Source organism: Vidua chalybeata, chromosome 3 (assembly GCF_026979565.1).
Source record: "Vidua chalybeata isolate OUT-0048 chromosome 3, bVidCha1 merged haplotype, whole genome shotgun sequence".
NCBI lineage: Eukaryota > Metazoa > Chordata > Aves > Passeriformes > Viduidae > Vidua > Vidua chalybeata.
Window position 1 is genome coordinate 21,782,259 of NC_071532.1, and position 26,047 is coordinate 21,808,305.

Here is a 26,047-nt window from a genome sequence, read left to right on the forward strand (position 1 = left end):
TTTTGAAGCACTGAAGGCGGGACCACGTAGAGCACACTGCCTGGCAAACGAAACAAAAGTTCTGAACTATTAAAGAGAATAAAAAAAAAAAAAGCTTAGTAAAATACTACCATGAATCATTATTTGAAAACAAGCCAACAGCTAATTTGGAGCAGACTAATATTATTTCAAGATCCTTCACAAGTCTAAAACCATTAGTCTTTTCTCTTTTCTTGGTAATTACAGTGAAATTAATATATATGTTCTGGGATTTAAATGGTGACTAGAGTAGTTTTCAACATTTTTACTGGCAAAAAGTCCCTTCCTAAGAAATATTTTATTTCAAAGCTGTTTTTATTACACTTCCCAGTTGAATGGAGCAATGCAAGGTCATGGCCACATCTTGTATTTCTCTGACAGACAGGAAATTAACATGACCCAAGGAATCACAACATACACAGAAGAAAACCCCCATCTCATGACACCAACAAGAATGAAAATGTCCAAGAGTGCCTATTTTTATGATGGTATCTGTCCACACAGACCGAAGTACATGTTCCTATATGTATTAAAGACTGACATTAAGCACATGGAAGTTTGGCTCTGGAGTAGGGAGACTTGGAGTGTCATAAATCACACCTCAACTGGTACATGCTTTAGTCTTCCTTCCTGTGCAGATATAAGACTTTGTGATTGTAAGTCACCAGGGATTCAGTTTGGCTCTCAGAAAACCTCCTTTGGCCAGAGAGCTTTTCTAAAGATAGACTAAAAGCACTTACAATTTCTCCAAATTATTCATCTAACTGTGGGGACAAACAATAGTTTATCTTTCTGCATATATCATCTCTTGCAGCAAATGAAAATACTGTTACTTAAGACCGTTGTTCTAAATTTACTCAAGTATTTCTCTTCAGTGTTGAACTCCTGTTCCAGTATCTGTGAAGTCATTTAGAATGCCGTAACTTTTAAGTGATATAAAACAAATGCCTATTCAACACAATTAACATATTTAAAAGGATTTAATATGTAATTGCATAAAGAAGGCTCTCTAGCTTTTGCTAATGCTAATGAAAACTTGTACATATATAATGTAACATTATCTTCTGGATCTCCTGACATGAAATTTGTTTTGTATGCTCAGTAACAAGCAAGCAAAAAAAAGGAAATATTTACTGAACATTTAAGGTTTCCAGTATTGTAGCTAAGACCCCACAAAAGTGCTCTAGGGTTGAACAGACTATAAAACAGATTTAACACAATCAAAGTTGTTCAGCAAAATGTTTGCAAAAGTTCATCCATTTGACAGAACAAACTAAACATCCTACAAACTGGAAATGTAACATAAGAATTTTGAGGCAAGGTATCCTATTAACATGCTAGAAAATATGGGAGAAGTGTCAGAAGTGATGCAAATAAGCTTTTCCTGCTCAGTACATAAATCTATTTATGATTTTACTAGAAAAGAATGGAAACACTCCCTAATTTGCCAATAGTGAGACTAAGGTCTCTGAAATATCAGCAGGATTTCTATCTGTAACTTCCCTTACCTCCACTGATCTGTCAGGAGTACCATCTCATTTCTATTTTGCACTGATACTCCAGGCTTTAAGAGATTTCTTTATTCAGTAGAATCTCACTGCAATTTTTGTGTAGCAAAATCAATGCCAAATTGCTCAGGTACCCTCTGTATTTCCCTCTTGCACTGTGTTTTGTTTTTCAAGCACCACTGACCAATTAAAAGCATGTACATTAATTATTATTCACTAGGAGATGAAGACAACACTGAAATATCAGAGAGGAAGAACAAGTGATTTTGGAAGGAGAGACAGAAACAATGATGCTAACTCATAAAGAGCTTTCTAAAGATGATGTTGATCATTCTGCACTTTCCCCCATCAGAAGGAAGACTCAAAACTTTTGCATATGTAGGAATATGCAAATCTTTCAAAATCTATTTCTTAAAGAGTGATGAAAATCAGGTCATTGGTCATGCACAGTTTAAACTGTTTTGTTTGTTGTCTGGTGTTGTCTTATTCACATTTGAACCTTACTACAATCTCCTGCTAAATTAAAAGTACATGAAAACAACTATACATCGTCAAAACATTTCAACAAACTGACATAATTTTGGACATTGTGGGTTTTTTCTAAGTGTACATAAATGCTCAGCTTTAGAAGTCATCTCAAACCCCTCACCAATTAGTCCTTTTCCAGAAAGAGCACAGCTGATGCTGGTTTTCCAGTCTATTTAGTACAAAAGAAAGGAGCCATATTCTTTTTATTGTTTCCCTCCCATTATCAGCTTTACATCTTTTAAGGACAGCAGTTCAAAGGCCCAGCAGATTGCTAGTTATGAGTGAGCTCTTCTGTTGTTCAGGGAAAGGTGAGGGATAAAGGGCACAGGAAATTCATCTTCAAGCACACACGGGACCTGAATTCCCAAAGGAGCAGAACCTGCACGGCCAAATACAGCCAGGCTGGTCCTCAGCTGCACTCAGACCAAAGCACCAAGCACCACCTTCCTATGGCAAAATTGCTTATTCCAAAGTCTAGACAAACACTAATGTTTAATTAGTACAATTACAAAGCCTGCAAAAATTCCCTGGATAGCCCAGAATGACAGGGTTTTTTAAAGTGCACTTAATACTTTCTTAGCCATGCTATTTTTAATTTGGTCAGCCACCAAATTATAAATGGCATTTTTTATTTGTATTCTGGTTTCTGTGTGTCAGCCCTTTGCTTTCAGTTCCAGAAAGTGTGGCAAGTTGTTTGCACAGCCAACAATGCACAATATATATATCATGGGAAGAGTAAATGAATTAATAAAACCAGAATAAAACTCAAGGTATCACACTCAGAGATCATGCAAGATGAAAATGAAGAAGCACAGCTCAAATTAAACTGACATGAAAAATTATTTCAAAGAAAGAAAAAAAACCCAGTTAATTTGGTCACAGGGAAAACCTACTTTTCCACACATGCTCAACAGAGAATCCCACATTTGGACTCATATGGATGCATGAGACAGCTTCACATTCCTTTTCTTTTTTCTTAACTACATCAAAATCCCAAGTATGCTATTGGGTTGTTAATGCTTCATAATAAGGAGAACTCCTGTTTTGGCAGAGAATAAATGGCTTAAATGAGAACAGAGCCATAATTTGTATTGTTTCAGGAACTCCTGATCTATAGCATGAACCAAAAGATTTGCAACGCCCTGAACACTGAATGAAATGATGGTCACAGCTTTTGCTTTTTAGTTGCTAAAGGTTGATAAAACATTTCAGAAATCCCACTTCCAGAAACCTGACCTAAAGGTTTCTTATTAAAGATTCCTATGTTTAATCATCCTAGGGGAAGGCAGAAAGGCTCCTTTATTAATTTTCAAATTATTATATGCACATGTATTTTGTACAAAATACATTAGTATACCATTCATATAAAAAGTGAAAACTAAAATATCTTTTAATGCATCAAATAAAGCAGAAGTTAACAGCTTTCAAAAGAGGATAGGTTGTTAAAAAAGCTCTGTGAAAAACATTTTGTGAATACTTCATGTTGCTGAAATGAGGATATTTGAAAATATTTTATACATATGTATAAGCAAAATCAGCTCTGCAAGCCATGCCGAATGTACTAGATAACCATTATCCTTTTCCTGGAATCAAGCAGGGAACTGTTTCATAACAAAGTCTCATTATTAAGATTGGTATTTAGCAAACATTCCCTTGCTTTTTGAAAAAACAGGAGATTTTTTTTTCTGGTTCTAATCTTTATGCCAAATAACTAGAAGGAAAAATCTAAAATGGGTAAGAGGCAGCTGTAGTGTTCTATCCTCACTTCACAGCTTTTTCATTTCTACAGAGCTTCATTTTAAAGTATTAAATGAAGTGTAAGTATTTACGTATGTCTGCAGTACTGTTTGAACAGTGTGTGGCACAGAACTCTGAGACACAGCAGAACCCAGAGTCCCAGAACCAACACATAAATCTGCAATGGCAAAACACTTCAAAAGAAGGTTTAAATCGAACTGAAAGCAAGATGTACAATAAGTCTGGATGCTTTACCAGTTTCCGGATGCTGTCTTTTGCCCTCCTTAGAATATAAATTGGTCTAACAAGCAAAAGCTTTAAATCTAGCAATTTAAACTAACTAAGCTTTGGGAGCTAAAACCTCCAAAGTAGGCTGGTGGGGGATGAGAAGCAATTCTTAAATTTTAGCCGAAGTAAGTATTCTGTGGGACTTTAAACAGATTTTATTTTCCTGCTTCAGCTTGAGATGATTGTGTGATCATGGGGAGATCATCCCATATATCCTTTCAGCCTGGTTATTTTTTTACCACAGATAATTCAGATGCTTTTCAGAACAGTTTTCCTTACTTGTCTGCTTTAGTCAAAAGCATTAACAGTATAGTCTAAAAAAGTAAATAACAGTGGGTGAAGCAAAGCAGGCTCACCCTGAGCCAAGAGTGCTTGTTTGAATTTATTGGTTTTGATACTGTGAAAGTGCAAGCACTACACACACTGACAGTCTGGAGCATTTTCCTTAGCAGCAGCACAAGCAGTTCCTTCACAGCTGACTTCTTCTGTCCTACCTTTTGTCTCTGAGTCCGCAGACCTAAGCTTTCTAAATTTTATAACTAAAGAGATTCCAGCAGAATTGACATGAAGATTAACAAGCACACAGGTAGCTTTTAACTGGTGTTTTCCCACTAAAAACTTCTCATAAACATCTGAAGGAAGCAATCCAGTTTGGTACCAGAAATACCACCACTGTTATTCCATGCCTTCCACAATCCTGAGATGACTTCCTGACTGATCTCTGCACATCCTTCCTCTGCCACTCCCATTGATATGCATGCCTTCCTATATGAAGAAGAGGTTTTGAAAAATACCAGGAAAGATTGTAAGAGTTTTCTGGTTTTTTTAAAATGGTATTATTTAGCTCTCCTAGAGAACTATGCAACTGTTCACTATTTATTTTACCCTCCTTTCATCCCACCAAGCATGCTACTGGGCTGCACAGTTTTACTTTTCCCTAGGGACTCCTAACTCAGTGCTTCCAGTCCTTATGGATCAATCTTCATGCTTCTTTCACAGCCTTACTTGGTTGGTTTTCCCCACTTCTACCCCACCCTGCTGAAGGCTGCTGATGATTGCAGAAGCAGGTGGCAGCAACTACGTATCTTCCAGTAGGTCTAAGCCCCCAAGTTTCTTGAGATGCATAAGCGCATTCCAACAAAAAGGGATACTTCAGCACGAGCTCTCCACAGTGGCAGGGTAGGGGAACAAAAAAATCATCCAACAGTACTGAAGAGAATTAAATGTGACATGCTTGTACACAGGTAAATTTAGAAATGGTTAGAAAGCAAATCAAACCCCCAGAAAACGGCATTGTGATATGGAGAGATGGCTAGAATTTCCCAGGGAGTGTTTGTGTGGTCAAGATATTATGGCCACTGAAAAAAAGAGGTATGAACATGTTTACATGAGCTATTTCTTAAATATGCACACAAAATAACACAAGAAACTTTACTCAAGATCTTCCAACCTCAGAAAAACATCTAAAAATCATCAGAATTATTATGACCAAATGTTGACTTTTACCTACTCTTCCAAAAGAATTTTTTACCACAATCAGGCTGCAAAACACCAACCACTAAAAATACTTTCTTTTATGCTACAGAATGTTTTCACCGACCTAAAAAATTTAACAGTTGTCCAGACTCTCAAGATTCAGTGGATAGATGATGTTTCCATGTAATTTAGTTAAACTTCAAAGCTGAACCCTCTACAAAACTCCAGATCCAGCCAGCTTTAAGAGGATAGGACAAGTGTGGCATTATTTCAATCTGTCTTTACTCACTCCAATCTGCAATGATATACCAGAGCCACATTCCTTTAATATTAGGTCACTGACAAATGTTAAGCCTTGGGCTTCAAAACCTGACAAAACCTGTTGTGCTGAAACAATTGGTTACCTGCCCAGAGCTGTAAGCATCAGTGATACAGTCTGCAAAGAGTGCTCACCCTCCTCTATCTAATCACAACTTTTCTCCCTTCTTAAAATTATAACAATATTTGAATGCACTTTTTAAAAATAGAAAGAAGCTAAATTAAGCCTAGTTTGACTACATACTGAATTTAACTAATGTATTGTATGAGAACCTGCATTTTAAATAACCCTGTTAAAACATGCACATTTCATAAAGCTGGATGATTTCCAATGAACCTTGTAATAAAAATAGACTAGAAGAGAAGAAGCTGCTGTGCAGATTATAAGCTCAAACTGCAATAAAATTAAGAGTGTTGAACAATGATCACATTGAAATATCACACACCTAAGTGTTATTCTTCTGTTTACAGGAAGTGACCCGAGCACATAAAACATAAATACAAATTTATTACGTCTTCTTTTTAGCACTGCCAAGGAGCTACAAATGAGGCAGTTTGCTTCTTCCTCAGTGCACATCCATCCACCTGCAAGGCTGCATCCAGTTGCTCCCAGTTTTTACCATCTCCCAACATGTCTACATTGACAGTGGCCTCTCTGGGTGATAACTTCATAATGCAATGACAGACTATGGTATTTAGACATATCTTGTTGAGTATGAAGAGAGAAAAGAGAGAAAAGAAGTCTTTGGTTCCATGCTAAGTGATAGCCAGATCAGTATACACTGTCCATTAATGCAGCCATGGGCAGTTTACAGAGTGAAAAGGCCTGGAAGCAATCCAGCAATCATTTGATAGGGATATGCAGGGTATGCTAACAGATAGAGCTTGTTCAATAAGTATAGGTGCTTTAAAGGTTGGATTCCATCTTTGTTTTGACTGCTAGCAGTAAGACAAACCATTTATCATAAATCATTATTCGTAATTTCTGTACATTTTTGTAGAAGTGTATGGTATGGCAAGGAAGATGAAAAACCAGTGTCTTGGCTCAAGAGCCCAATCAGAGCAGTTCAAACAGTTTTTGTATCTGTGAAGCGTGACAGAAAACATTATTTTACCATATGCAGAAGAAATTTTCACTCTTTTTATTTCTAGACTAAAACCAGAAACCCAGACTATGGATGGCATTTGTCCCCTTCCTCATGACTATGGAATACAGATGAAGTTTAACAACCCCGCTGCACAGGGACAGAAACAGTGAAATCAGTGCAACCATTCTGACAGTTTGAAAAGTACGACTGATCCTACAATAGTTCAACTTCCTGCATACCTTTGCATACAAAATTATACAACATCTTTGCTTGACATTTAAACAAGTATGGGGTGGAAAAAACATCTCTGATTGTAAGCAGATCTGACAACTAAGATTTTTTCCATTTGTAAGTGGAATAACTGGCAGGAGAAAGCTGATTTGCGCTCTGTATTATCATCCCTATTTTCGTTTGCTTTTACCTTAGGAGAAAAAAAGCTTTATTCACTTTGAGTTTTTCCACATTACATGTTTTTCCCAGTCTGATATTTTTAGGAATTTAAAATTAGCTCATATATTTCATCAAGACAAAATCATTGTAACTGACTGAAAAACACTTATAGCTCCAAGTTCTTGAATAAGGGTGCAGATGTTGGAGAACAGGGAGAAGGGTAGTTTTCAATGCTCCCATGAAAATCCACCCCTTTTAGCCCAACTGCAACTCAGAAAAAATAATAACCTTGCTTAAAAGCTTCAAAGTGTCTTCCTTTAATGGGAATTTGCCTTTTAGAAATTGCCTCTTAGATTGGCTGATTTTGCCCAGGACAAGGAGGTTGTAGATTTTTCTTGTGTTTTTTTTGCTCCCTGAAGCTCTGGAACTCCAAAGCTAACAAATACAAAGAGGCAGGTTCTTATGAAATGGAGAACAGAAAGGACTAAAACCTGGAAAGATCCCAAATTTCTCAATCCAATCACAATTTGAAGTTTAACAGATAACCTACACTGACAAGACATGAGGGCAACCACTGAACCAGCTGACCTGACAAAGAAAAAAACACCCTGCACATTTGAGAATAGAATTGTTGAAAGTATTTTTCAATGCATCTTTTAAAGGAAATATGTGTTTTGATTGGACTATGCAGCCATACCAGATCTTTCAGTGTATTCTTAGCTATCTCTGTACTGGTTTGTTTTACACAATAGAGGTGTACCCTGTGTCTTCTAAAAGAGCTAATGAGCTTCCAAACAATCCCCAGGAAGAAAGAAAAAAACTGGTTTTTTTCTCCCAAGAGAGAACTAATTCACTTCAGGAATATTCATGGAGCCCAGCAAAATAAATCTCCTGACTTTGTTTCTCATGGAAATAATAACTTGGTAACGCATCAGAAATTCATCTGTAAAATCACTAGGAAAGAAATTTGGTTCATCTTCCTTTCAGGTCTTCTGCTTTTGTAAGAAAACAAAATAGTTCTGGGAAAGATTAGTCACCCTGAGAACTAAGAAATAATGCAACCTGCTTACCTTATCCTGGCTATGTGTTGCTGCACAGGCTGATGCTGGAAATGGTCAGGCCACTGATGGTGAAGGCAGAAGGATGGGGAGGGCTGAAGACAGCAGGCAGGCTGATAGACAGGGGTGTGTTTTTGGCAAATAGAGGCTGAGTACTCAGTGTGTGGCTGCATGCAGCACGAGGTCATAGGAGATGGTGCTGAGCTGCCAACCACTGAATGACATTCCTGCTTGCTATTATGGCTACTTAAAGAATGATGGTATGGGTGGCAGCATTGCGACAACATCTGCTGAGTTCTTTGGTTGTCTAAAGGCAGAAAGGATGGTTTGATTGTACCATTTAGTTGTAGGCAGCCATTTGGACTTGGTTTTGTTCTTGGTGTTTCCTTGGATGGGAGTTGTTGGACCGTGATGTCGCCGTCATTCACTGCAACAACAGCAGCGTTTGACAAGATGCTGCCATTGCTCAGGACCACAGAGTCACTGGTGCTGCTCATAGCCATGCTCCAAGTTCTCAGTGGACACGTGATGTTCCTGAAGAAACAAATAAAGCATAGTTTAGAGAGCTGCAGCTCAAAATTAACTTTAGATTAACATGAGTAAAACTCTGTTCTGAGCTTCACCTTTTGCAACACAGGGAAACAGGGAAAGGAGCCACGCACACTGCCAGGAATGTTTTAAAGCACCTAAATTTGTTCAACAAAATGTTAAGAGTGAAGTTATGTCAATTTTCGGTGATTACACCAAGTTATAAGTCAAATGAATAGAGATTTGTCAGTGTTTGTGTAACAGCTAACAAGTAATGGTTGAGATGCACAGAACAACATCATACTAAGCCATAGCCACTATTTATAAAAACAGATTTTGGTAGAAATGGTGTCATCATCCACACCTTGCACTGCAATTTACCTGTGTGCTTTGAAAACCTGCAGGAGACAAGCCCACACAATAGAGATTATTTAATAACCAATATTTGTGCTGGTTTCAGTAACGTCTTTTCCAATTTCTATTAAAAATGAAGCATATTCATGTTTGTAAAAAAATTTCGAAATGCCTTATTTGAATAAATCAAGCCATTTCAGCAGACATAGCAAATGTTCTGAATAGTAGACTAGGTCTTTAGCAGAAGCTCAAAATTAACTGCTATGAATACTAAAAAGATAGAATACAACCACAAGTTTTTCTCAAGTTGACAAAAAAATAATCCCAGGATTGAATTACTGCTGAATGAGAAGCTCTTGCTTCTCAGCGACATGTACTCTAAAGGCAGTGCATAATGTAACGTGTTGTAAATAAAGGATATTAAAAGATTTTCTCCAAAGGATTTTCAGGCAATATGTAGGTAAATGAGAACTATTAACATTGTAGAAGTGACCACAGCTCAAGATCAAAACTTGTGTGATGTGCTTACAGCAGCCAATTTTTCCCATCTTAACTATAACTTTGTTTTAGTAAGATAAAAAGGTAAATTGGAGATCATTATTTTGATAAATAACATGAAAGGTCAAACACCACACTCAGATAAGAGTTTGCTACCCAATTTACATGAGCCTGGGGGAGGGAGCAGGAAAAAGAGGATGGAAAACACTAATTATGTGCTACTTAGAAGGATAAATCAACACTTGCTAAAAAAACAGAATCAGTTAATTACAACTGCTTTGACTTTTTAATACTGAATTTAATTAACAGCACTGCAAGTCCAAATTGCAAGGCTTGCATTACAGACACTGAACTTTGCACAGAGACACAACACACATAGATTAAGGCAGATAAGCAAGGAAGTTTCTAACTCATTTTCTTTCCTGATACCTTTGCTGAGTGCTCAGAGAGCTAAGCCTGCCCAGCCAGCTGAGCTATTTAATTGCCTGAATGCTAATTCTAAGCAAAGTGCTTTGCCGACTGGAATGCTCCCCCTGGCAGCCCCCTGTGTAGCATCTCCCTGAGACAGAGCTAAATCCTCCACTTCTGAAACGAAAATTAATCCTCTGCTATTTGTTGTAGATCATGTGCAGAGCCAGATGCCCTGGGAAATCACTTTCATTTAGATACCCACTCAGAACAGGAGAATATGCTGCTTGACAAGCAATTTTTTCCAGCCTTCAATTCCACACATTCCTGCTGGGTACCCCCTCCCCTAGCCCAGGAAAGTCAAGCCCAAGGAGGACTTTCTGCTGAGCACAGAGAGCAAATTCAAGGGGCTGGCTAAACTTCAGTTTGGTCTGAAGAGATATATTAGTTATGTGAAATTCCACTGGGTTTCAGCAGTCTGGTTTTCTCTCGCACTGCAGGCAATGTCAAACCTCAGTGGACACAATGAGAGCTGGACATTGAGGCAGAGAAAGCTCCTCTCCAGGTGTCTGGCAACATTTTTGGAATTTCTGGCTGCTTATTTTTACATTCACTCACATAAGAGAGATGTTGCACAGTGATGCTGTTCCATTTGTTTCTAAGTTAGTTGGATCCATCCATATTACCACTTGAAACTGCTGTACACTGATCAAAGTTACTGTCTACTGTAGTAACTGAATAAAGGGACAGAGAGACTGCAAGTATCTGCTATTTCAGGAAGACAGACACATGTCCTTTTGCTTTAAACACAGGACACTTGCAACATTAATTTTTAGTAGCTGTTTTCAACCACTTCATGAAGGAAACCACACATCTCTGTGCCAAACACAGATGCCCAACCTTGTGCCCGCAGCAGCTGGACAACCCCAGCACAGACACACGGGCTTGGCCCCTCAGTGTATCTGTGCCCCTTGAGAACACTGACACGGCAATTGTAACTTTTGTCCACACAGCTCAGCAGCCTCCATTAAATATGATCAAAGAGAAATGCTTTATTTTCCACAGATGTAATAGCTACCTGTGTACCTTTTGTTCAGAAATGTTTTAGAACTACTAAATTTGAAGAAAAGATCATCAGTACCCCAACATATAATTATGCCTTTGTTCTCCTATAATAAGCAATTCATTAACCCTTTCAAACATTAAAATTTTAACAGGTAGAGCCAATTCATTCTTTTTTCCTAAGCCTTGAGGAACTCTTGAGTACTGTTCATTTTTATGGAGTCTTTTAGAGAGGCAATGGAAGCACCTGCTTGCCTTGAAGTTCTTTCAATGACACATTAAAGCAAGACTACTTTGCATGCTAAGGTAGCCATCTGATGAAATATTTTATTCAGTCACAGCTATGAAGAACTGGGACTCAAACCAATTCTCTACAATGTGAGCTGGGCTGTACATTTTCATTTGGTTTGGTAACTTTTCTACTTTGAGTCACTGAATTTGACCAGGCTAATGTCATCTGAGTTTTGTTTCACTATATTCTGAGGGGATTACAAATTCCCTACTACGGTACTTCATTTGTGTCCCTCTCTACAGAAGTGGCTGTAAATCCACTGATAGCAAAACTTCACCTGCAGCTGTCACACCAAAAAATATTCGTACATTATATTCTTAACTCTCCATGGCATTTTGTCTCCTCTACCATAATTGCAGTGACTGGGAACTTAGAAATATGTAACAACGGCCCAATGAAATAGTTAACTGAAAGTCTTTTCTTCAGAGGATGAATAAATAAGCCAATTAAGATGTGACAAGTAAAAGCATAGTAAGATTTTTAATATGACATGGGATGGGAAATCTAAGAACATGCTGACCATGAAAAAAAAAATCTAAAAACAGGAATCTTTGAAAATTCAGTCTTTGAGAATTCTGAAGTCTTTCAATGTTGACGTTTATTTTTGCTGCACTCCTCAGACTGTTTTAGGACCTGGCATTGTCCATTAAAGGGGGGGGGGAGTTTCAGACTTATAAAACTTTACACCTGAAAGCTTTGAAGCAGTGGACAGGTAGTCTGAATAACGAGGTGGTAGAAAATACAGGTTGTAATGCAGACAGCCCTACTTAATAGAAGATTAAATACAATTAGAAAAAGTGTTAATCTACATGTTTAATACATTGCACATCTCTAGCTGGACACAAGGTATTTTAAACATGATCATCTCTTTAGAAATTATGCCAGCTGGACTGCTAAAGCAAGAAAACCAGATTTGTCTTTAATTACTGCACTCCTGATAGCAGTAACTGCTCAGAAAGGACTTGAGCCACGCAGTTCAAAACAACTCTTGGAAGAGCATCATATCTGGAATGTACCATGTGGCAATGTTCTTTCATAACAGTTTTATGGAGTAATCCATCTATCATTTGTGGAGCTAACAGTGAACACAGCTCACCCAGCAGACAAGCACTGCAAGCCTCCAGGAAATAAAGTAATGCTGTACCACACCAACTACGTGGGATTGGGGCTCCCCAACTAGCATGTTCTTTTAAAACTTGGATTAAGTTCACCTGTTCCTTTGGCTGCAACTGAAAGAATTTTTTCCTTAAGTTTCTTAAAAAGAAAAAATACAACCAAAAAACCCCAACCAGACTTAAAAAAACATTGGTTCAACAAATCCCATCTGGACTCAGAATGCCTACAATTGGGAGTGATAGAAGTGCAAATCCAAGAGGGAATGACGTAGTGGAAATTTAGTATAACCTAATATATTAGTACAGATAATTTATAGATTTTTAGAAGACAACAGAGAACAGCCAAGTTGAGGGTTGTTTTAACCATATAAGAAAAAAAATACCCAAAATCTGTAACTTGCAAAAAACCAAAACTAAACTGTTTTAAGACTACAGATTTTCATTTAAAGTAGGACAAAATTCAAATTTCATTTCAAAGTTATCTAAAGCTTTTTGGCTGTAGTCATCATTGCACCACTCAGCCAGCTGAACCAGCCTAGGCTTTATGGAGTTTGCAGATCTGTCAGCTACAAAGCATCATAGTTCTGAGATAAACATGATGTGCAAAGTAACAGAAACATTTTTTAATGTTAAAATTCATCTAAACCAACTGGACTCTAGAAGCAGTGTATTTCTAAAATAAGCAACATTTAACAATCCCAGTGCTACCTGGTAAGGCTCTTTCCAGATGAAACACCATAATGGCCTTGCAGTCCTTTAAGATACTGAAGTTTTCCAATGTGGCCAATAGTCTTACAGTTTGTAAACGCAAGTTAAATCCACTCCAGCCTTCATCTGCCAGTGCACAGCCACTCTAAAGGAGGGTTTGCTCCTCCTTCACATTACCAGAATTCTTTGTATCTTTGCTTTTTCTCAGTGCTCAGAGAAGTAACAGGTGGTGCCTGGTGTTTGATACTGGGCTTCATGGGAGATGTCTACTTATCTATCACTGCAATGATCTTTAGCAAGTCAAACTGCCTTTTAATGTTTTATGGTTGTTGATCTCCATTTTGGCTCCCAGCTAGACATTTTTTAAATTCTCCAGGTCTTACTCCAATGCTATCATACGTGGTGCTTGGTTTCTCTCAATACCTGGATTCTTGCTCTTCCATTTCACTTGTTAACCCCTACCTCTTCCCTGAAAAGCTTTCTCTGTACAAAATACAGGCACTTCCCAGAGCAAGCCATCCCTGTGCTCTCCTTTTTTCCCCCCAGGTATTTCAAGTATATTAAATATATGCATTTCAGGTTCAGGAAGTCTCAAATTCTCATTTCATCAACGAGCAAGCTTACCTGATATATTTATTAATGCAGCTATTTCACTTAGAGAATTGGTACAACACAGCTCCTATTTTTGCGAAATGCCATTATGATCAGTGTGTTTTCTGCACAGTTTATAAATACCCATGTTCTCAACTAATGTCACCCTATTAACAAGCAGATTTTCAGCAATCTAAGTCCTTGTTTCATGAGGCAGTAGTTAGCAGACAATTACGAAGCAGAAGAAGTTTGTGGAGGGGAAATTTCCCCTCCTCCAAGTGTTCTGAGAGCCAGCTGTCCCTGCCATCCCCCTCCACGGTTTGTGAGGCTTAGAAGCTGTCCTGTCCTGAACCTGAGACTCCATGAGTTCATTTCCTGTGTCGCAGACTGGCTTGGGAACCGCAATTCCTGTGACAGGGAGTTCCCAGATGTCATCATGCCAGCACATCAGCTCATGTAGAGATGGACACACTGGGAAACAGTGTTGCCAAGCTGGCACAGGAATGGACTCACCAGCGACAGCTATGGAGTGAGTGAGCTGTGAAAAGACTGCAAAGGATGGGAAAACCAGGGTTCTTCAGACCCTCAGAAACAGATTTTGCTTTTAAGCTAAAGTTACTTCTCCTGGCACAGAGAGCAAAACAAGAGACGACCATCTCCAGAAATCATTTGCAGGGCTTTGACTACAGAAAGTCAGTGCTTTAACTACAAAGTCTTTTCAAAATCAAAATTTACAATAGATATAATTAGACTATAGATAGAAGCAACAAGGAGCTCTGAATTCTCTTCCAGAAGTTTTGTATAATTCTAAAGTTTTAATTAAAAAAAAAAAAAGCATATCTATGTAGGGAAATGGAAGAAAATGTATTGAAGTCCAAAAAGCTTCAAATACTCTGAGTTTTGGAATGAGATACAGCTAGAAGCAGAAATTATTGGAACCACACTACTTCAAGAAAAAAAATGTGCATAGTTTTGGAAAGCAGGTGTACACCTCAGCATAGTTTAAGAGCCCAGAAAGCTGTTAAAAAAACCCCAAACATTGTTTACAACTGCCATACTGTCATCGTACTAAATCTTATTTATACAACTTACTGACTTTCCATTACCATGTGAAAGACTTGAAAATTTTTGCAGTCGCAAATATTCTGATCCAAAATAGCTTTAATCCTGCTTACACAGAATGGGAAGAAACCAAAATATGTCTCTTTCTGGCTGTAAGAAGAGTTACTTGCATTGAAAGTTCCACAGGTTTTTACTTCATCATGCTGTGGGACTAACATTGAAATTATTACAGCTGTAAAGGGACACAAAAGCAACACTTTAAGGTATGGCCCCAGCTATACCTACCATCATCCTGGCTATATAAATGTTACATAACAGGTTAAGAAACTTCTCCACCATCTGCTTAGAATAAGACTTTTTTTTCTGTCCAAATTTAAAGGCTATGTTTGAACACAGTAACATAGTAACAAGAATTGGTACTAATATTAACATTTTTCTTACGATTTTAACAGGAGCAGTAATATAATCTCCCTCTACAGTACATTAAAGAAGGCAAAGACCCAGTGAGACATCAGGGCACATGAGGCAGGTACACACTGGCAGTCACACCTTTTTGATAAACACAGAGCATTCTTTGCACTTGGCTACAGAAAACACAGCAAAGCACTTTTACACTATCAGTCCAGCAATAATTTTCTTTGAAAACTAAACATGGGAGTTGTTGGGTTTCCCCCCCCCCCCGCCCCGCTTCATTCCCAAAGCGTGAGTGGGTTTAAAGTCTCCCATTTGCTGAGCCGTGCTCTGAAGGTCAAATGATAAACCTGGTACATCATTTTTATCACAGCGCATCTGCCCAAAAGCCGCATCTCCAGTCGCGGTGGGGGGGGGCGTTTGCTTTCTCACCAGGCTCTTCAGCGCTGGCAGGGTCCTGTGCTAAACTCTCCGGCATTTGTACCCAGCTGAAAAGTCTCTCACAATCCCAGGAGCCCGCCTGCATTACAAAGTAGCTTTGCAGTGTAAATAAACGCACTGAGTTAAATCTCCATCCCCGCGCTTTCTGAAGGCACGGCCAGGTCCGAAGCGACCCAACGGGACGCATTTCTCGCCACTCACCAGCCGCAAATCGGGGCAGATGGGCAGGAAGGAGGCGGCAGGCCGGTCTCGATCCAGGTATCCCCCGGCTCCGCGCCCGCTCTCTCCGCAGCCGCTGCTCCGCTCGCCCCAACACTGGCCCCGAGCGGGGAGCGCCGGGAGCCGCGGCCGCCCCTCCCCGCGGCAGGTCCGGGCTCTGGCAGCGCCCGGCGGCTCCTCCCTGCTCCTGCTGCTGCTGCGGGAGCCCCGTGCCGCTCCCCGCCCCCTCGCTCGGGTTCGGGTTTGGGGCGCGGGGCCGAGCCGAGCGCTGCCGCTTCACCTGCCCGCGCCCACAGGGGCTGCGCGACCCGCGGGCTCCGCGCCAGCCTCTCCACGTGGAGAGCGTGAGTGGAACTGCCTTGGCACCGGCTGCTGCAAAGGGAAAGAGCCGAGGAAGGCGGGAGACTGAAAACAGCTCCGGGGCTCATTTGGAGTGCTTTTCAAACTCACTTCAGCTCTCATTAGCTCCTGGGAAGGGCTAGTCCCCCCAGCAAGCTCTTACTTCATCCTCTGGTTGTCAGGCCAAATTTTGGTGTGTGGCTACGAATCTCCAACAGGTCTCCAGCAACAAAATACCTACTGGGATTTAAGGGCCTTTACCCCCACCAGATTTTACAATATTTGTACCTAAAAAAGCTTCTACACAGGAGTACTTGAGGGTCTTGGCAGTTCATTTCTACATACATCTCAGATAACAAATTTTCGGAAGACTTTATAAATACAAATGTAATTATTACAGACTATTAATGCAGAAAACCAGAAAATTTCCTGGTTCACAACTCAAAATGAAAAAATAGAGATTATTGAAGTCTGGAGATAGTTAAATCCTCAATTCTAGGTATTAATGTGGGGAACGTGGTACTTGATCACTTAGCAGAGGTAAATGAGGAGCTTAAAATCCTACCAGAGGAAGTGCTATAAACCATATTCTGTGGTATACCAGATCATCATGTTCAAACTAACTACAAAAGCCCAGGTGCTCACAAGCCTTGTATTTTGGGAGCTGACTCCTGGTTTTTCCTCAGCTCTGGGTATCTCAGAATTGGCATCTTCCTGAGGCAGATCTTGTAAATCAGTCCCTGTAAATCCAAAGTAGATGGTGATTTACAGGTGTCTGACTGGCTTTTAGAAGTGCTCTCCTTACTTTCTATTGAAATACAGAAACTCTGATTTCAGGGTCAAGTTGAACTGGTTTGAGCAAAAGTAATTGCTCATCTATAAACACCTTTACTCTTTGTAAAGCAAAAGATTTAACCAAAGGTTAAATCTCAATCACTGAAGCTCAATTTCCCTTAGTGTGACCTTAGAATTACGCATTCCAATTGAGATACAAGTTTTTACAGAAGGCAGCTCTTCCTGCTAATTGGATCTGGTCTTTAACAGGTGGTGCTGCTTCCCCACTTCTAAGAGGAAACTTTTTGTTAAACCTGTCTTCCTTGACTTTCTCACTGAGCTTCAACTGGGAAACTTCACTGGCATCAGCTGCCATCTCCACCTCCCCCACACCATCAGCATCCTATCTAGAACATTTTTCTAACATTAATGGATTCTCTAATAGAAAACTTGCTTTCCATCCAAGTTAGAACCACTCAGTGTTAATGCTCTAGGACAGATTTTATGTAAGAAATGTATTTTGCTCAATTCTATTTATTGATCAAAACAGCACTACTACAAAGCAGGTAACTCAACCATAATTCAAAATAAAAGTAGGATGGCAATACAGTATTGACTTTCTGAATATCTGAAACACATAATGTAACCTGGAAGCAGCAGAATAATCTCAAAGTTACTTTCCCAAAGTCACACAACTCCATGTATTTTTGAAAAACATAAAACATATCTATATGTATAATGTGTATCGGTTCACTGCGGATACTGTGTCCCTTGTATTTGCTAACCACCTCAAAGAAATGACAAGAGGCACATAATATTTGCTCACTGCTTTTATATCTAGGAGGAAAAGGACTATAAAAATCTGAAAGATTACAGTCTACTAAAACTCTTAGAGTATATGTACTGCGGAAAATAGTGTTAAGTTTCTTAGCACATAAATTTAATGCAGATACTTTGTTCCCAAGGGTGACAGTATAATGCATGTTCAGAGATACGCTTAATAAAAGTATTTGTCAAAATGGGATTTAAATAGCGTATCATATATTTGGATTACAGCCTTGTAGTAGATTATTGCCCTTATAGTATCTGAAAACCAAACTCAACACTAAGTGCTGAGAAACCTTTTCCCCATGCTACACTTAGGCCTTGCAAAACCTTGGTTGCCCCAAGTCCCACCAACATATTCCTGGTTTGGACAATTCCATCATCCATCCTTTTTAACATCCCCTTGTGCATCACTTCTAATGTTGCTACTTATCCCACCATTCATCTCCAGCAATAGCAGACAAATGCTGACTCCTTTGTTTGCAAGTAATTAAAAAATACAACTGAGCCCTATACCATATGGAATGCAGGTCCAGTGAAAAAGGATGTAAGAACTTAGAGTGATTCAAGGCAGATCAGGAATGTCAGATTTGATCTGTGGAAGCCTCGAGAAGATAACGGAGTTTATCCTATAAACTGTGCTATTCACTGCCTGGAAATGCATCTATGCAGGGAATCTGGAGGACATCTGCACTACTAATTCAGCCTTGGTATAATTCAAAATGATCCTCAAAGCATCAGAAGTTCTGCCCACAGGTATATGGATCTGCCAATATATTTTACAAATACTTTGATTGTTTAGTCAAAGAAAAACTCTAACTTAGTCATCATAAGTGATGCTTTCTCTATTTTTCTATCATAAGGTGGTTTTTTAAATTGAGATTTTAAAATAACATTATTCGCAGTATACTTCACTTATAAAATCAAGTAGTAGTAAAAAGACTAATACAGTTCCCAGACTTCTATATACAATACTTAGGAAAAAGGTTATGAAGATAACCATGGTAGAGACTCAGAGCTGTAGTCAGTGTAAGAAAATGAGCCTAAAAACTGAAGCTTCTATTTACAAAGCAGGACTGACAGAGTGCTGTAATGCATGAAGTTTGAGCATTCTCTCTCTTCAAACAAGATACAAAGAGCTGCAGTACTTGGCCATGACCCTTTCATAGCCTCTCCTAAACTGAAGACATTGGGCAATGCCATCGAGTGCCAGCCACTTCTCTGACCTCTGGCTGCCCATGATCAAGAGCTGTGACCAAGCTGCCACCCTTCCACCACAGGAGGTGCAGCTACACCTTGTACCTTTTCCTGGCGGGATGCCTTCACCTGCCTCTCTGAGCTTAATATGACATTAATCACAGATTCTTCTTGTCACAGTGTCACTCTTCCAAAGAGAGATCCAGAAGAAGCTGAAAGACTTTGAGCATTGAACATTAATAAGAGAGCTGGTGGAAGTCTTGCATGTTCTGGGAATAAATGGGTGATTAAGGACTCGGCAAGTGCTCAGGAAAAAAAAGTGCAGAGGCTTCCAAAATCCATGAAAGCCAGACAGAGGACACAAGAGGTGCTGTAGGAATTCTGATGAATTGCTAATGAACTGGAGAGAAAAAGGGAATATGGAATAAAAGAGCCAATTAGAGGTTAAAATGACAAAATGAGTTCTGCACGTGGCACATGTACTCTGCACATATTTTATTACAGCTACATTGAATTTTTATTACAATTCCTATCCACCTACAGAATTTCCTGACTGGTGGGATTTTTTTTCTTGGATGCAAAAGTCTCTGTTGCCTTTTAGATGCCATAGCACAGTACTCACAGTAGGCATTTTACCAAATGCCTTTTAAAATAAACAACATAGCACAAAAAATATGGTAGGAACCAACCATTCATTTACTACTTTTCATACTAAAGTATATTTCCATGCAACACTTGAGGCAATACTAAGGTAGCAGCAGCACCTACTTTAATTACTCAGAGGCACATGGGGCACAGACCAGGAACTTCCAGCTTCTAGCAGCACTTGGAACATGCCAGCACTGCACTGAGAAGTTATTGGGGCTGAGTCAGCTTGATCCATCAGAGATTACAAGGTCTAGACTGCCACTGATCCTCACACCTGACAACCTGCAGAGAGATCCAAGAGCCTACACGGTGTTCCCAAGTGTTCTTGGGTCCAGAAATATGAAGCAAAGACACAAAGTGACCTATCTGAGACTGCAGCCATGCAAATGTGAGCTGTCTGCTCCTAAGCATAAACTGAACCTGAAAAGAGAATGCCTGTGTCCGTAAGGAAATGAAGTTGAAAACTCTCAGTATTGGCATTTGGAAGCCTCTGAACATTGGAGTAAATTTACAACCTCTTTTACCCATTCAGAGATGAAAGGAAATATTGCAAAATATAAAAACAAAAGCATCCAGCAACGGAAATCTGGCACTTCAATCTGTAGGTTTATTTACTTGAGATACAGGATGAAGAAAAGGCAGTGACTGAAATTCAAGGTATTAAAATCTATATCCTCTTACACTGGTATTCTTCTACACACTGTTTTCTTCCCCTTGAAGTATAGAAGACAGACCTTCTTATAATTACAGGTTGTACTATAAGCAAAATTGATTCAATATCATCATATACCTATGGCAGAGTAAGTAGAGTCCTCCACTTACAGACTGCTTGCCTCCACAGAGATAAAATATTGTCTGATCAATAGAGGACATGAAGTAAATTGACTGTCCTTCTCTAGCTTCCACTCATCCAGACTTTATCACAAAATCTTTCATAATTGATAACCTGGAAAAAGGCTGAGAAATCTTTAAACCTTGCAAAGCAGTCTTTCTCCAGCACTAGTGACGGGAAAAGTTAAGACATGCTCACTGCTCATGCTCTATTGATTGTGGTTGTTTTTTGGGCTTTGGTTTGTTTGTTTGTTTTGGTTGTTTGGGGTTAAGATATGCAAAGGACATCTGGCTTGGATTTGCAAAGTTTAAACTCCACACACTACTTTCAATAAACCAGATACAAACACATTCTTTTTAATATGCTGGAAACGGGATATTTAAGGCCACATCAGCTTAAATAACACTGAAAGTCAAAGCACAGAAATAAATTTCTGGGGGCAAAGAGGGTTTTTCATTGTCCATGAAGTGCCTAGAACAATGTCCTCTCAGTCCCTAGTGTAATGAAAAAGTTAGTTCAGTATGAATCTGCAAACAAATACAGCCTGATTCTAAACTATTTCCTTTATTGATTTTTTTGGCCTTTATTGATTTTTTTTAAAAGCTCTCGAAGTATGATTATGTCATTTTAGAGCCTTGCCTCTTCCCCCAGACAAAACAAGTCACTGGCAGCATTTCCCTTACTTTTTTTTCATTGAGATCCTGATATTTTAAATGTGAAGGCTGATTTTTATGACATACAAGACTGTCCTGTTTTATCTACTTACATAACAGAAATACTAACATAAATTTAATGACTATATCTTTGGTGGACATCTAACAGACATAAACCTTTTATTTTCCATGTTTCCAAACCACATGTACTCTGAACTGAAATGCATATCTGAGGCTCCACAGTAACTGAAGTCCCACATCACATAAAAGCCTTGAAAAGCTATTAAGTTTTAAAATTCCTCACATTGGATGAAATTATTTACATTATTAAAAAAAACCTGAAAGTTGTGTATTGATCATGAAAAACAGAAGAAAACATTAGATTTAATACTCTGCAAAAAAGCTTTAATATGGAAAGTTTATAAGACAGTTTTATTAGCATCTCAAATAGTTTTCAGATACTAATATGAAGAAAACTCATTAAAAAACCAAATAAATCTGGAAGCAGAATTGAATATCTATACTTCTGATTTATCTACAGCTTACAATGTTTTGAAGAAACTTAATAGCTTGTCTTCAGCTGTAAAAGTTTCATTCTCTAAACAGAGTGCTCCAATAATAAGTTACATTAAAATGCAGCTGCATAAACATGTTTACATACAGTTATATTTTCTCATTCACATTCCTTTCTCACAGGTGTACCTTTTCCACTATGAAGTAACTAAACTTAAATGTATCTTATGTAAGTGCACACATGTATAATGTCACTTGTAAAACAGTCCAGACTGACCAGGGGGAAAAACTAACAGAATGCTTTATCTGAACATAAAATAAACAAGTGACATAAAAAGCAGTAATTCTACTACTTGTACTACACCAGCACTTAAATTACAACCACCAGCCTGATAGCAATGAAAGCGACTATTGCAGCGTATTTTTTTTTCCATGACAGGAGAAATGTATTTTACTAATACTGTTTTAATAACCACTACATTAACTTGTCTGTAATCAAAGAAGTAACAAAGAACTGTATTTCTCCCATCATTTGGAGAAATTCATATAGCAACAGTCCAAAAACCACAAATACCACTATTTCCATTTCAGTTAGGGAAGCAAAGGAAATGTCACTTTCAGTTTACACTTTCAGATTCATATTCTTAATTCAGGAAACAGTGAAGTCTTACAATGTATGAGATTATCTAAAAATACATCAATTATTTTTAAGATGGGGCAACTGTTTTGAACTTAATTTAGAAAAATTAAAAATGTAACATCCATATTTACTGCAACTGAATAAACTGAACTGCCATATAATGATTATGCAATATTAACAGCTGTGTGCAAAATAAACTTTTATGTTGCAGATATCAGAAAACTATTCATTTTGCTGTTCACTTCATTCACAGAGCTAAGAAGAAGATTCTTGCTATTCATTTAAGAGTAAGCTAGGTAACAGTGGCAATTCTGAAACGCTTCTTCTACCTATTGCACGTTCAACCTTCAGCCTAGCCTAGCTCCCTTGGCTTAGTAAAACTAACAGGAAAGGAAATCCCTACCAGCTTTTTTGTTCTTTTTTAAGATTTTCAAAATTAGCTGCCTAAACCTTCAAATAATACATGAAAGAGCTCCCCTTCCCTTTGTGCTCAACCAACATCACACCTTCACCTTTCTTCATTAGGAAAATGGAATAAGCACCAAAGCTAATTTTTCTTTTTTTCCCCCCAGAAAAAAAGAGAGATCTAAGTGTTTGGAGTAAACAAGCATTGCTAGAGCCCAGAGAGGACCTTTTATTTGAAGTGAGCTTTACTGATACACTAACAAAGGGCTGACAGACAAGGCAGGAGAAAATGGTATTTGAGCACAACCTCAATGTTTGCTCACCAGGCTGCTTGCCTGCCACAGGCTTACCCAAACACAGCCCCTGCAATGCAAAGTCAATCTTTTCTGGCTGTCTCTTAGCTAACAGATGTGAGCCTGGGAATTCCTCATACATTCAGATAAATCAAGAACCAGACTGTTCAGAACCCCAGCCTCCAAGCTTTAGAAGGAGATGTCAGATTTCTGCAGAAACCTCTGATTTCACACTACTTAGACTAAAATACAGTTACTGCCAATCATGCAAGCCACATAATTTCCAAAACTCTTCACCAAGTTTGATACGCTTCCATTTCACCTGCTACTCTATGTGAAAGAACTTGAGACAAGTCTAAACTACAAAACACCAACGTAACATTCCCCTATGGATTTTGTTATGCTATCTCTATTCCTTTTGTATTATGCCCAAGGATTGTGAGGCATGTCTTCTCAAAAAACTGATCTGGCATTTTCTACTGTACACAGGTTCCCTGGAGCCACACAGTTCTGACTGTACAGTATAAATCTTGTGTTGTCAGTACAAAACTGCAATTGCAAACCTTCCTGATCAATGCTTGACTCAAAAAATCCTTTAGAAAAGCACAAGGTACAGAAACATTGCATTTCAGTTGTAATACAAACCCAGATAACTGTTTCTCTGCATGAGGTCCATTTAACTAACCAGATTTTTATGCAGAAGATGACCCAGTATTGACCAAAATAGCTGAGGTGAGGTACTTGAGTGCTTTTTAAGCTTAAGGGTACCTCTTGAGATTTACAGTCAATAAATACAGCTGGATACCTACTTAAAGATGGAATTCAAGTGCAGACTTTGACTAGATTACTTTATACATTCTGTGATGTATGTAGAAATTCAGTTGCATAATAGTGATTTTACCATTTTATCCAATTACTATACATGCTCAGTTTCTAGGAGATTCATTGGAGTAGGATTTGGTTCTCTACAGGTTAACTCTCTTCACACAAGAATTAAGGAATCTAAAGAGGATCAGCTGCTGAAATATATTTAGCAGTACAGTATATTTCCATACCCAGGATCTGAGGATCGGGACTCTGAAGCAGCAAGACTGATACCAGTCTGCAAAGGAAGCCAGGCTATGAGAATTGAGAGAACACTAGTCAGTGTTGGTCATTAGAGACTACAACTGTGCAGTTGGGTTTTTTTTATATCCTGGCAAAGAGGAGTGCCTGGGTATATGCCAGCAGTACCACAGCTGTACAAAGCAAAGTACCTCCATATCAGACATGGAGACAGCAGCTGTGGAAGACTCCTGGAAGCCCCAGGCAGCAGCAGCTGCAGAGCCATTCTATGCCTCCAAGGGAAGTTTGGTTCCTTTGCAATTCCCTCCCTTCCAGCTCCCTCAATTGCACCATGTACCTGTTCCAGGGCATGGGCACTAGCAATTTTAATGAAGCTGAGAGATTTTAATGAAGGTCATTGAACCTTTATAGAAAGTGTTCAGATATTAAAACCTGAATATTCTTTTTATAATTTTAAATCTTACTTCACAGAACAGCCTTGTTTAGTCTACAGATTTAACAGTAACCAGCAGATATCATTTTAAAGAGCAATGCATGCAAAATATACTGACCTTCCCAGCAAGAACTCACAGACCAGCTATTAAAAAAAAAAAGACCAGCCTCAGTAAGGTTGCTCTATTTGTCAAAATATATTAATCTTTGCATATGCCCTTTCCAAAACAAGTTAAATATTAATCTACCAGCAAAAAATCTTTCCCAAAGAGTTTGCTTTAGAAATAATGCCAAAAATAATCTAACCGTGAGGGAACCATCCCAATGACTATTGCATGACTTGTTCTTCATACTCGAGTGACACATCCATGTTTTTCCTCACAGTGGACAAAAAAACCTATCACATGAATCTGGTCACAGTACCCAAAGGTACACAGAGTTATTAGGCATTAGAAGAGACTATACTACCAGCCAGTGTTCCTTCCACCTTTCCAGTACAGCTGACTGAGCTGCCAGGCAGGACTGACACTGTGCACGGTGAGTGACCCTGAGCTCCTTGGTTACTGGCACATTATAAACCAGGGGTGAAAGCAAGCTGCTCACACATATCAAGGGGAAGGGGGGCTGGGAAGAAGGGAGAGAAAGGAACCTGGAATGCTTGGCCCAGGGTCACAGAACAAAGAATTTCAGAGCTAGGCGGCAATTTTAAGAGGGAAGTGCCTATCACGCAAACGTGCTCATCATGTTCACCCACACACTTCCTCTTCAGAGATTAGTTTTAATCCCAATAAATTTTCTAAATTCAACTCCCCACATACTTGCACAAGCTTGTTTGCTGGCATAAGAATGGTGGATACAGCAGGCAAGTATAACCAGATGGGGGAGATGCATTTCTTTCAGTGGCACTGATGATTTAGGTTCACTTAGAAGAACACATGCATATAATGTGTATATTAGAGTCAAAACTGCAAAAGCAATAGGCTTTACAGGACTAAAGAGAAACTTTAAAAATGCTTAAGAAAAAGCATGCAGTACATAGAATAAAACTAGAAGGCAGAAATGCAAATAATAGGGATAAGCATGATGCACAATCTCTGCCTCTGATTTTTCTGTACAAAAAGTTATTCCTGAACTAGTTTTGAATTCTCACAAAACAACAAAGCAGAAACAAAGGACTGTGTTCAAAACACTTACAAACTGAAATTCCAGTTCCCTGTATACAGGACTTTCTTTCATTAGGAGAAGATGGAAAACAAGTCAGTGATTAGCATTCTAATTCAATACTAAAACATAGTAGGGTACAATTGGTAAAGGCACTGATGGACATTTTCCC

At 38.8% G+C, this 26,047-nt stretch overlaps 1 protein-coding gene across 2 annotated transcripts in view; it reads right to left on the reverse strand.

Moving 5' to 3' along the window:
- The window catches only part of DISP1 (dispatched RND transporter family member 1), an 85,858-nt gene that overhangs the window by 22,785 nt on the left and 37,026 nt on the right, over positions 1–26,047 (reverse strand). For both annotated transcript variants that reach the window (XM_053938847.1, XM_053938848.1), the window contains exon 2: positions 8,422–8,943. In XM_053938847.1, coding sequence (XP_053794822.1) covers positions 8,422–8,943 — 522 coding nt within the window. The remainder of the gene's footprint in view (positions 1–8,421; positions 8,944–26,047) is intronic.